We start from the raw sequence: 13,692 nt of genomic DNA, 5'->3' as shown, positions 1-13,692 counted from the left end.
ATTTGTCTTCCATTCACAAAAGCTCATAGTAAAGATTTTGAACCTAAAAGAGATCTAAGGCCAAGTAATGAAAAAAATGAGTGACTTAATGACGCTGCTTAGGATACTGACAGAATTGTGATATGAGCTCAGTTAGGGGTGGCAATTTTTAACCCAACCCACCCATTTTACTTGGCGGGTTATGTGATTAACCCATCACCCTAACCCACCCATTTAAATGGGTTGGGTTGTGGATAACCATTGGGTTAACTATTATAGACATAAGTATTAATTCTTTAGCATTTTTTTTAATTTTCTTCATTTGAATTAAATAATTTATAATTAATACATTAATTTTCTATTAATTATTGACTAAATTTAGTTTTGTTTTGAATCAATGCATTTCACCCAACATAAATCCAAATCAATTTGACCTGAGTCCGGACCAGTTCAATGCAGTTTGACTCGATTCAACATATACTGATCCGAGTCAACTCGAATCCGAAATAGACCCTGGGCGGGATGGTTCGGTGCTGCTTGCTCTAGCCAATTTGGGTCGTTCGGTCCAACCAATATTCACACAGCCCAACCCGACTCAATACAAGTCGATCTGGGTCCAACCAATATTCACACAGCCCAAACTAGACTGTCTGCACGACCCGACTCGAATCTGGACCGATCTGAATTAGTTACAATGACTCGGCTCATGTCAGCCGCTCCGGTCCAAGTCAATTCACCATTGACTGAACCGGTCTGGTCCAGTCCAATCGGATTGATCCAGATCTAAACGGTTCAACCACCCTTGAACCTAAGTGGTTCAGTCAAACCCAAAATCTGAACATAGTGAAATGGCTTCGCCACTTGTGTAAAAATAATATGCATGTAATGTGATTTGAACCTTCACCACTTGTGTAAATAGTAAGTACAATAACCACAAAGCTACAAACAACTTATTTGTTAAGAGAGAGAGTGTTTTTTAAGTCCATAAATATAAGATTAATGGATTTGGGCGGGTTAGATTGGGTTAAAGCGGATTTGAGTTGAACCCAACCTATTTAATTTTATATAATTGGGTTATTAATGGGTTGGCAAGTTAGATGGATTGGGTTGAAACTCAACCGAAACCCAACCCAACCCAACCTGCCCAATTGCCACCCCTAAGCTCAATCACTCACAGATCGACTCAACTGAAGATTTGGCCTTGGCCAAAAACATAAATATGTCCGTGAACTCGGCTGAAATTTGCCTAGAAAGTTGACCTTCTTAGGAAGCATGTTGACTAAGTTGAATCATAATAAACATAAGTATGATCATGACATTTCGACCTGCACACACATACACACAAGGCTTCCTAATTCGGTCAAATATGGCTCCCTATACGACCTGTCATATTTCTGCCATGTGGAATGCATAATGTGAACAAGTAGGGGACCCTTTGGATTGCCCACTTAATTCAATCCTCCAGTCAACATCAGCCCTGCCCTATTTTTCATTAGTGTTTTCCACACGTAGCATTGGCTGTTGATTTATTTTTAGGCGAAGTAAACTTGTTCGAAAAGAAGAACTTATTCTGACCATGTTGTGGAGATTTCGGCACTGATATTTCAGTTAATATAGGGTAAAAGGAGGAAGTCCCGATGCAACAGTTAGATACTACTGAGGCAAAAACAAAGCTATCATGCTTAATAAACAACCAAGGACCAAGCAAATAATTGTGCTGATCATATTCATTGTAGAAACTGGAAAATCTCACACATGACAACGAATGTGGTTATTGAACAATGCTTCATGTGTTGGCCGTAGCACTTCTTACGTGGGTTAGAAGTTTTAGCTAAATGTAATTCCCCATCATGTAGACTGTAGCAAAAGATAGGCCTTGTTTCGTTATTTTAATATATAATCAAAATATTCAAATATGTGTTCCTCTCTGCATACTGGACTGTGTTTTTACTCCTTTTCTTTTCAGATGAGTTACATTCCTACACCGGACATTTACATTATATGAACCCGATTACCCAAAATGAAAAAGATTTTTGTGCTCTATTAAAATTGAACTCCCCTGGATGTCCTCTGCTTTGGCAAAATCCATGGTGTACGAGCTGCACTTTAAGCAAAAAATTTAAACCAATGATAAAGCTATACATTATAGTTGGACATTTAATGTTGTTAAAGTCTTTAATGTGGATGCACCTTTTGAAACATTAACCAAATGAAAAGCAAATAACACGTCTTTAACATGATTGATTAAAATTTTGATTTCAAGTGCAAAAAGCCAAAAAATATTTGAAATACATGGTAGTTGGGCTTCTCTGTTTTCTATAAACATCAAGGGAAAAATTCATCATAAATCAAGGCAAAAAAAATAGCAACACAGTTTGACAACACTCGGGGCATAAATTACAATTTAAATTCACAAAAGCAATCAGGCAAGGCAGATCCCCGTCCAATAACAAAATCATCTCTGTGAACCTTCCAGAGGGCTTCAACTAACTCCTTCCCTCTCAGTTCCTGGGAGGTGAATTGGGCAAACGCTCTCCTGCTTAGGAAGAGAGTCTTATATAATCCATTAAATGCTCTCATTGCAGCTACCATCTTATCCATATTCCCGAAATATGTAGCTATATATGAGTCGCTGTTGATGGACACATAATAATCTAGGGCAGCTTTTGTGTTCCCATGCATGCTTGTAAAATCTTCACCACTTAGAAGGCCAGATTTTGTGTACACATTGTTGTAGACAGATGTTAACCCTTCCATTTCCATCAAGCCATCGCCAGCAGCTAGATAAATGGTTGTGTTTGTTGGGATAGAAAGTGCCTGAAGGATGAAAGCTGTCTCCTTTGGGGTGAGGGGACACTTCCCACGGCTTCTCCAAATGCGGGCTGCATCTCCAGTCCAGGGTTTTCGATCCCCCTGTGCAGCTTCAATGGCTTCTAAGGATGCAGGAGAAAGGCCTTGATACTCACACTGACTATAAGCTACCATGTCAGGTTCGAACCGCAGGTGAAGAGAGAGAAAAGGTTTAGGTATTGCATCCAGAAGCTCAGAAGCTTTCTTCTCCAAGACTTTGGTAAGGTGCAAAGCATTATAACAAGCCTGGCAGAGAGCAGCCTTTGCATACAAAGGATATCTATAAAGTGTAGAAAGAAGAATAAGTAATAACAGGTGAGAGGAAAATAGCAAAGGATGCAGATAAGAAAATTTATAAGTGACAAAAGAAACTGAATTATGCATCCACCTCCCAACTAAGAAAGAAGGAATATAGCAAGATTCAAAAAACAGTGCACAGGACAGATGGATGACAGGACCTTGCCTCTTTACCCACCATTAGTGGGAATGCCCTCGGTCTAAACCACCCAAATATGAAGTCTTGGATGGTTACAGCTAAAAAGAATGATAAGGACTGAGCAATCCCACCCAATTAAACATTCATTTTTTCAGGCAGTTAAAACCAATCAAGCTTATGAACTAGTCTACAAAAGATTGCTCAATTGTGTGACCCTAGACATGCTACCAATTGGAACAATTCCATCTTTTGCACATTCATATACACACATGCTACTTGGCTAGAAAAGGTTTAGCAGACCCGGCATATGGTATAAAGCTCAGGTAATGATGAAAACAAGTCCTATTTATCAAAGAATTACTGCACTGGAATTTGACAGTTAAGCTAATCCAAATACTATATATTCTAAGTATGGTTCCAAATATTATATAATTCTCCAAGGCCAGGATAGTACCTATCCCTTCTTTGGCTCATTGCCGGTGTGATTGAGATATAATGGTGCTCCACCAGCAAAGGAAGAACACTTTCAACATAATCAAATTGGCCTTTACGTTTGCTGCAGTCCACTCGAAAGGGTTCTCTTGATGCTATCTCTGCCGGCAACTCCTTGACAATTTCTATGAAACCACTCATTTTCTGAATGAAGTAATCAACATCAAATACATCTGCAAAACCACTGGATCAAAAACAATAGCATTATATCTTGATTATGTCAAATGCAGTGCAGCAATAAAAAAGTGAATGGTAGTTGGTAAGGAAGATTATATGATATATTTTATGGCCTACATCTCATAATATTTTAAAAGGGTTCCAACTTTCCACCTCTAAAATGTTTTTAGAATCAGGGCTCACCATTAAATGGGTCCTAAGTTGAACACTGAGAATGCTAAAAACCAACATAATTATATGGCTTTTAACCATCTAGTTTTGGTATTATTTGTGGAGCTGGTTTTTATGGAAGGCTTTTCTCAACCATCCAATTAAACGAAGTAGAACCGGAGGGTCATAATATTCTGCACATGCTGGTATTTTTCCCTACCGATCAGGTAGGTAAGACCCATCCAAAGCAGTCAGGCAGGTCTCAATGCTCAAGATATGGGGAGAGAACAAGTTAAACTCCAGACCTATATGTGGATCCCATGACCCAGATCAGATCAGATGATAGAACCAGTGACCACTGACCACTGAGCTATCCTATTCAATCTGGGTCTGATAATATTGCCTAAGACCCATGATTTAGCCATTTCACTGAAAAACATTTTCCATTTGATGTCTTTTCACAGATATCAACTGCACAGAGACTGGTTGTATATGTGTTGCTTTGTATATGCCCTTACAGTTGGAAAAATTAATAAGGAACTTTCTCTGGGAGCCTGGAGAGGAGAAGAGAGATCATAGGGTGAGTTGGGAGGTGGTCTCTAGGTGTAAAACAATAGGAGGTCTAGGGATTGGTAATTTCAAGAAAAGGAACATGGCTCTTCTGGGGAAGTGGTTGTGGAGGTTCTCTTTGGAAAGGGATAAATTGTGGACTAAGATTGTGGCTAGCATTCATGGGCTGGAAGACAATGGCTGGGATCCTGGAATCTTGGCAAGGGCTTCAGCTGCTTCTCCTTGGAAATCCATCCACAATTTGCTTCCAGTTTTCTCCCCTTGGATCAGGTATGGTCTAAACTCTGGTAACCGAATAACTTTCTAGGAACACCTTTGGGTCGGGGATTCTCCTCTGAAAGACAAGTTTCCTTCCTTGTATGCTCTTTCAGACTTGAAAAATGAACCCATTTCTTCTTTCTTAGTCCCTTCAGTTTCCACTTCGGGCTTTGGTTGGAAGTGGTGTAAAACAATAGGAGGTCTAGGGATTGGTAATTTCAAGAAAATGAACATGGCTCTTCTGGGGAAGTGGTTGTGGAGGTTCTCTTTGGAAAGGGATAAATTGTGGACTAAGATTGTGGCTAGCATTCATGGGCTGGAAGACAATGGCTGGGATCCTGGAATCTTGGCAAGGGCTTCAGCTGCTTCTCTTTGGAAATCCATCCACAATTTGCTTCCAATTTTCTCCCCTTAGATCAGGTATGGTCTAAACTCTGGTAACCGAATAACTTTCTAGGAACACCTTTGGGTCGGGGATTCTCCTCTGAAAGACAAGTTTCCTTCCTTGTATGCTCTTTCAGACTTGAAAAATGAACCCATTTCTTCTTTCTTAGTCCCTTCAGTTTCCACTTCGGGCTTTGGTTGGAACCTTGGCCTGCGTAGAGCAATTAGGGATACGGACTTGGATAGCCTGGTAGCTCTGCTAACCTCCCTTGAGGGTGTCTTCCTAAACCCTGCTAAGGAAGACACCAGATTTTGGACCCTTTCTAGCTCTGGTACCTTTTCTTGTGCTTCTTTCTTTGAAACTTTAACTTAGCCTCCTACCCCCCTGGGGTTGTTCTTTCCAGTTAAGGAAATTTGGAGCAGACCTATTCCTCCTCAGGTGGGGTTTTTTTGTTGGGAAATTTTCCTGGAAAGAATCAACACTTTAGACTTACTCCAAAGAAAGAGACCCAACTATTGTCTACTTCCTAATAGATGTGCTCTTTGTAAAGCTGATGGGGAATCTGGCTACCACTTCATGGTCTCTTGTAAGGTTGCTAAATCTGTTTGGGAGTGGGTTTTCTCCCGTTTTGGGTGCTCTTGGTATCCTCCGGAGACTGTCCAAGGTTTGTTTTCCCCATCTTTTTTCAGTTGGCCTAAGAAGCGAGGGAAGACTATGTGGAGGTGTATTAGGGCAGCGGTTTGTTGGTCTTTGTGGGAAGAAAGAAACTCACGCATATTTTCTGACAAGGAAAAAACTTTGGAAGATTTGTTAGATCGAATCCTTATAAGAGCGGTCCACTGGCTAAAATCTTTGGAGTTGTTTTCAGATTGTCCTATGGATGACTTGCTAAGAAACTGGAAAGAGATTGCTTTCACTGCAAGATGCAAGAGGACTCTTTGTCCGTTCTGGTCCCCTCCCCCCTCGGGCTTTTTAAAGCTGAACTTTGATGGCAGCAGTGTAAGGAATCTAGGGCCCTCTGGGATTGGAGGAGTCTTCAGGAATGAGGAAGGGATTGTTACTGCTTTATTCTCTGGCCCTATTGGAGAAGGTGACTCTCTTAGGGCTGAGATCCTTGCAGCGCTTGAAGGAATTCGAAGAGCAAAAGATCTAAATATTAGCCGTTTGATTCTGGAAGGTGACTCGAAGGTGGTGATTAATTGGTTGAAGACAGAGGACAGTGGTTTGTGGAACTTTAACAATGAGAAAAAACAGTTCTTATGGCTGGGTAGGGACATAGAGATTCAGTACAGTTGGGTGAAGAGGAGTGCCAACTCATTTGCGGATGGGTTGGCCAAGCAAGGAGTGAACAGGGAGGTTGTTTTCTGGGCTAGTTTTTAATTTTCTTTGCTTTCCCTGAGTTTTCTGATTTTTGGGGAGCTAAGTTATTTTATCTCCCTTTGTATTCCTTTCCCTCTATTCTCTTAACTTAATGAAATTGATGTTATTGATCAAAAAAAAAAAGGAGAACAAAAAAAGTAGTGGACAAAAAACTTCAAATTGCATTGGCCTTGGAAAACTAATCTCTACTTCCATGTTATTATTTTTTTCTTATCAGTCCACATAATGACTTTTTCTTTTATAAGTATGCAAGTATATATAAATGAAGAGTTTAACAAAATTATGCAAACAGAAGTCAGAAATCAGTTCCTGTACACAGAGATTGTCTACAACATCTTTTTCCAGCTAGTTGCCATCCTCATTAGGTCATCTAGGTAAATAAAACATATGTATTAAGGCTTGGGGCTTACAAGGAATAAACCTCTAACCTTTTCAAAAAGGCAGGCATGTAAGGGATGATACCATCACACATCACAAAAAGAATCAAGTGTGTATGAATTATGATCTATTTGGACTGCTTCTCTCTTACACAAAAAGAATACTGGATAGGTACATAATGATCTCCTATAAACTCTAAAACTCCTGCATTACTGGATAAATTGCATTTGACACTTCACAAGAAATTTAACTTTCACCAATAGTGCTCCTATAGATGGTCTCCAAAACTTTTCACCACATTAACACACCAAAGCATCGAATTTACTTCACCCAGTTAAGCTACAACCCTGCCTGTTGTTCAATCTCTATGATTTTGGAAGAACAAAAATCTAATACTTTTTTGCACAATGAATTCCCAGGTTCCAATTTGTCCGGACAAATTTATGTTTGATTCTTCCAGCTCACTTACAAAGTTCATGATAGATGACGGATCGGGTTATTCATATTTACAGAGTTTTGAACGATTTTTATTCTTTAACCATTACGCTTAGCAACGTCCCATTCTTGTACTGGTAAAACTCGGGAAAATTTATATGAAAGAACATATTTCTTATCATATTCTTGGGTGAGAAGAAACTGCCTTAGCACCTGCATTTGAATCCCTATGCAACAACTCAATTTGAAGTTACTTTTTTTCTCTTTTTAGTAAACCTCTTGGAAGCTACTTGAAAAGAAGTAATTGATCATTAAGAGATTACACTGTACTGTCACACAATTAAAGGTTTAAAACATCCAAGCAGTACCTTGTCTCGTTCCAGTATGCGGCCACTTCAAACCTTGGCAAAACCAGAGTTGCATTCAACAAACGAGCAATACCAACTCCATCACACAACTGCACTCCCCACAGAACACCAGAAAGAAAAATGAATATTGAAACGTTGTCACAACTGAGAGAAGTAAAAATGACTAAATTTCGAGGAACTCAACGAAACACACATCACGTCTCATCTGATTAAGTCCACCATAGCAATCCACTCTGATATATCCATTACTCTTCGCCGATAGAGCTGCAGTAATTTCAACAAAAACCAATGCAATTGTCTGCAATGAAGCCAATTACGAAGAATCCATGTTAAAAGAAAAATTAAAAGATAGCTAGCCCTAGTCCAAATTTAAACCCTGAGACCTGAGCACTAACCGGCAGGATCTCCTTCTAGCCACCATTTACAAGGCCTCCATTCTAAGACTCTGTGAACACTCCATATGTCCAGCTTCCCACGACGAGAAGTAGACCTGTTTCGTGATGAGAACAATATATCAGGGAAAAAACTACCTAGTCAATGAGCCAAACTTGGTGCAGAGTGCAGACTAAAGAGATCAGAATACATACCGTTGTAAACTCTGTGCAATTAAGCTTTCAGAAAATGGGACCGAAGGAAATAAGACTACCACAGCAATAAGTAGAGAGAGGACGACCAGGAAAACGCTGAAAAGAGGCTTTACAGAGAAAACGACCATTGATATGTTTGTCTTGAAACCCTAAACCTTGGCACAATTGAGATGAGCCAATCAAAGAGAACGAGAGTAATGGATGATGAGAAACAAGGTTAAGTTAGGAATTCGAAACAGAGTAACAATAGATCGAGAACCAGAACCAGGATTAGGCTTTTGTTTTCGGGGAGAGAAGAGAAGAGTAGTAGATCTATTTTAGTTACCGACCCGACGGTTTATTCAAAAGGAGATGACTCGATGGATGATCTACATTTACTACTCGCGGGAGGCGCCAGGCGGAGAAAATTAAAGGACGGTCCAGATAGGATACTCCCGGTGCTACCATATTTTTCTTCTACGACTACGATGGTACCACGTCTTATCAATATCATTCGTTCAAAAGGTACATCTATGGCTCTATTGATCCCCACCCCGAACTGGATGTCCGGGTGATCATTTTCAGCCTGGTCTGCCCTAGGCCCTAGCCCGCAGGTTTGGGCCTAGGTTCTGTGTTTATGCAAGTTTGGGCCTGGGCTGCATCAAGTCCAGAAACTTTTGGGCAAAGCCTAGGCTTAATACTTTAGGCTCAACCCAACCCACTATATCTTATTTTATGTTATATTTTATTTTTTATACATAAATATTATAATATAAAACTATAATCCATAGATTATTATATATTTATATTTTAAACATATTTTTAAATATCATTTAATATAAAATATTTCATATTTAAAGACTTAGGCCCAAAGTCCAACTCAGGCTCATATAGTCCTATACCCAGCTATAACCCTTATCATAGGTTTAGGTGCTAAACATGATTCAATCCGAGCCCATGTTCACCCCTACTGGATTCTGTGTTGTTCTTCAATCCTCATTTCATCTAATATTATTACATGTTTAGTGCCTATCTGGGATAAAGGTGTAAAACGGGCTAGTACGGCATGGCTCGTGCAAAGTACGGGGCCTGTTATGCTGGCCCGTGAGTTGTCTCAAGTCGTGTCATTTTTTCCTGGGATAATTTGAGGGTCATTCCGGCATGGCCTACGACCCAAACCCATACGGGCTTATGTCGTGCCGTGGGCCAGGTTGAGCCGTGGAGCTAAAGCTATTTATTTAAAAAAATTGAAAAAAACTTAAAATTTTAATTTTATATGAATTTTGATGTATACAATTGCTTATATATACAATAATTAGATAAATTAGTATAATAAAATTGAAAATAATTATTTATTTTATTAATATATTATATACTATATATTATTATATAATTATAATTTATATAATATTATATAATATATATTATATAAATAATATATATGGGTCGTGCTGGGCTATGCCGGTATGTGGGCCGTGGGTGATATGGCTGGCGGACCTAAAACCACAGGCCCAGCATGACTCACACAATTGTGCCAAGCCTGGCATGACCCATAGACCGTCGTGTCGGGCTGGTCCACGAGCGACATGGCCTGGTTTACACTACTAGTCTAGGAGGGCTGAAATACAACGGTTTCCAACCTTCCAAGGTGGGCCCCACACAGATGGTCTATAAGCTATGTTTGATTGATGAAAAATTATGGAGAGTCCAAATTGTTGTCACTGCTCCCTTGAAAGCTTAATAGCTTATTTGGAGTGTTCAATAATTGTTGAACCAACTTAACTGAATCTTCAGCTCAACCCTCCCAAACCAACCCTTAGAATGGTTGTGCTGAGCATACTACAGGGCTATGGCAGCAGTATAAACAATTAAACAAACCACCTTTGATTGGATATTGATAGATTGAGAGAGTTTAAGTGCATTTGGATTGTGGAAAATTGAAACCCTAATGCTATGTTTGGTTCGAAGGAAAAAGTAGGGAAAGGAAAAGAAATGCAAAGAAACCTATACAAGATTTGTAAAGGTTCCCCTTCTTTTTCTTTCCTTTCTCTACTTTTTCCTTCAAACCAAACATAGCCTAAAAGAAATTCAAATGCTCATTAATTAAGATAATTAGTATTAGAAGTTAGAACACATGTGAATTGAGGGGGTGTTATATATGAATGATTTAATTTTTCGGGAAAAAAACAATATGATTTTTTTGATGTGGCAGTTGTTTCTGTTTTAAATACATATGCAAATAAGTATTAACCATACACCCATGCAACACGTTAGCTAGTGTGAGTCTTAAAAAAGGGTCCGGATGTACTAGGCATGTAGGGGTCAATGGGATTTTTGTTCCCATTGACTAAGATACCCATATTTTTCTTAGATTTATGTAGGGTCTACAGAAAATTTATTTTCCCTAACCATCAGTTACTTGGTAAGTGATACCCATCTCTTATGTGGAGGTAAATAGCTTTACCACTTGGGGGAAAGTTGCTAACACTTGAAGTCTTGAATGAGACAAAAGTACCCCTTTTAATAATAACTTTTTATGGCTAAAACAGTCATTTTCTTATTTACCTGAGAAATAAAAGATCATGGGTAAATATACTTAGTTTAATCGAATAAGCATTTCCCAAGAAACATGTTCCCGGATAAATAACTTCCCAAAAAGTGAAAAAAGCCTAAATATTTAAAACATTTCAGATAAAAAAAAAAATCTCTTTCATAGAAAATTTTATTGATGAATCTAAAACACAACATCAAACACTACCACAGTACCAAACGCCTCCATAGATTCTCAATATTTCATAAAAAAAAAAGCGGTAATAACAAATAGGCGCATAATATGGATGAAGAATCTTGTCGATGATAAAATTGACCTGACGGGATGCCATTATCTTGCATTTTCTTTTGTGTTAATAGAATACAGTTTTCTTTCTTTCTCTTTTTTTCTTTTTTGAGAAGAATAGAATACAATAATATTATATTATTTTTATATGGTACATGGCCATTGATCAACGCGGGATCCACAAAACCATCATTATCTACTTTTAATATATATATATATATATATATATATATATATATATATATATTAATATTACCTTTTCGAATATATTTATTCTTAAAAAACTATTTTATTTTATGACTGGTGAAGGTAGTGCCAATAAGGACTGGTGAAGATGCTATGAAATGTCCATCCACAAAGAGTAAAAAACTTAATTTTAACCGAATTATGGGCCAATGGTCATTAAAGAAGGTTTTCAATTGTACAAGAGAGTCGTTGTGGAATTCAATTTGAAATAAACGATGAAGATGAACCATCTAAGAGTTGAAACAAAGGGAGGTACCGCAGTAAACAAGTACCCATCCTCTTAAGAGGATGGCGGATGTTGGGTAACATGATTTTTTCCTTTTTTTTTTATAAGGTAAAACATAGTACAAAAACATTATATGAAAACAGAAAAGTAGTAACAGTGTTAAGCAAGAATACAAGTCTCTATAGAGAACAAAATATTCACAATGGATAAAGGAGAAAATGAAAAAAACTTTTGCAACAGACAAAATGTGAGGCAGAATCACCAACATAAGAGATAAATGAACACATCTCCAACCATCGAAAGAAAGGGATAAATACAATATAGCGATTCTTCATAACTTTAACCATCTGGAACCATAACCGTTGAAACTTTAACGAATTGGAACTAAATAGAACTTTAAAAGTCTAGAACCATAATTGTCGGAACTATTATCGTTGGAACTAGAACCAACTGAAAGTTTAACCACTCGATAAAAGTGACCACCGAAACTGTTATCATCGGAAGTGGAACCAACTAGAACTTTAATCACCTGGAACTGAGACTGTCGGAACTATTATCGCCAAGAGTGGAATCAACTAGAACTTTAACCACCCAAAACTGAAACTGTCGGAACTATTGTCGTCAGAACTAGAACCAACTGGAACATTAACCACCCGGAATTGTAATTGCCGAATTTGTTATCATCGGAATTGGATCCACCCAGAACTATAAGTGCCGGTGAAGTAAAATAAGGAAACAGTCACCAACGGTGAATCAAAGTAGCGATTAAGGCCATCGCCCAACACTCCGCCTCCTATACTAAAATCCCTGCAAAAAAAGAATAAAAGAAAAAACAAGGAAAAAGAAAAATAGAGAAGAAACGAAAAAAAGTGGAGGATAGTGAGGGAAAGGGAGAAGGGAAGAAGAAAATAGAGAAAAAAGGGAGAGAGTGGGAAGAAAATGAACGACTGAAATGCAAACATGAAAAGAACCTGAAAACAACTCCAAGATGGAAGAGAAGAGAGAGAGGGAACCTTTCTCTCCTCCTATGTGATAGGAGAGAGAGAGAACTGCCTGCAATTTTTTTTTAACAATTGCTACATAAGCAAAATAAATATATTTTTGTTAATGTGGCAGTTGTTTTTTGTTTTGAAAAACAAAGCGTACACGTTGGCAAACAACCCATAAGTTGATTCTGTCTTAAAACGTTGTACAAGGAATCACCTCTTATTGTTATAGTATAAGGGCAAATGTCATGCACATGTGCAAGTACAGATGAAGAAAAAAAAAAGATGATTTTTTGGTATATATTAAAATGTATTAATTCATTGTTTGAATTTAAAAATTCAAATATTTGAACAATATTGCCATTTACAAGTATATATTAAAATTTTGAAACTTATTATCATATTTCTTTAAATGTTTCAACTCATTGTTTGACTTAAAAATTAATATATTTGAGCAACTGCCATTTATAAGTATTAACATTATATGATATATATGATGCGAATAAAATATTGTAAAGGGAATCTCATAAGTCATTTACAAAAATAATTTCCATCTACTTTCACTTTCTCCAAAGGTATACATTATGCAATTTGTCACTAATTCCAAATAGTTTGTTTGGAAAGGGGATGCCCAATAAGAAGTAAATATCCTATCAGAGTAATCTCCCAACCCCGCATGGAGCAATGACAATTGACAAGTCTATTTTTGATTCCAGTAGTAGGGGTGCAAGTCGAGTGGATTGGGCTGGGTTTATGGTCAACCTGGGCTCAGTCTTAAAATTCGGGCTTGAAGCCTGAGTTTGAGGTCAAACTTGATCTTTTCATCTGAATCCAGCCTCACTATAATTTGATGCATTTGAATTGGGCTCGATTTGGTCAATGAACCTACTCTAAAATTATATATATATGTATTTATACAAATATATATACATATATTTATGCATATGTGTAAATGTATACAAATTTTATATATG

At 37.8% G+C, this 13,692-nt stretch overlaps 1 protein-coding gene across 3 annotated transcripts; it reads right to left on the bottom strand.

Annotated features, from left to right (window-relative positions):
- Positions 1-2,131: 2,131 nt before the first annotated feature.
- On the bottom strand, positions 2,132-8,811 carry LOC104592403 (O-fucosyltransferase family protein). 3 transcript variants are annotated; one of them, XM_019196883.2, is made up of 6 exons: positions 8,446-8,811; positions 8,254-8,348; positions 8,043-8,122; positions 7,859-7,947; positions 3,720-3,941; positions 2,132-3,109 (listed from the first exon to the last, which is right to left on the bottom strand). In XM_019196883.2, exons 1-6 carry the CDS (start codon positions 8,571-8,573, stop codon positions 2,377-2,379), a joined length of 1,347 nt encoding a protein of 448 aa, XP_019052428.1. In that variant the 5' UTR covers positions 8,574-8,811; the 3' UTR covers positions 2,132-2,376. The 3 variants fall into 3 exon arrangements, with proteins under 3 accessions (XP_019052428.1, XP_010250060.1, XP_010250061.1); XM_010251758.3 differs by having other exon boundaries at positions 8,052-8,122; XM_010251759.3 differs by lacking the exon at positions 8,446-8,811 and having other exon boundaries at positions 8,052-8,156.
- Between the last annotated feature and the right edge of the window lie 4,881 nt (positions 8,812-13,692).

Source organism: Nelumbo nucifera, chromosome 8 (genome assembly GCF_055504915.1).
Source record: "Nelumbo nucifera cultivar China Antique chromosome 8, China Antique-T2T, whole genome shotgun sequence".
In the NCBI taxonomy this organism is placed as follows: Eukaryota; Viridiplantae; Streptophyta; class Magnoliopsida; order Proteales; family Nelumbonaceae; genus Nelumbo; species Nelumbo nucifera.
Note: the sequence above shows the minus strand (reverse complement) of the source record. Positions and strands in the feature narration are given on the sequence as shown.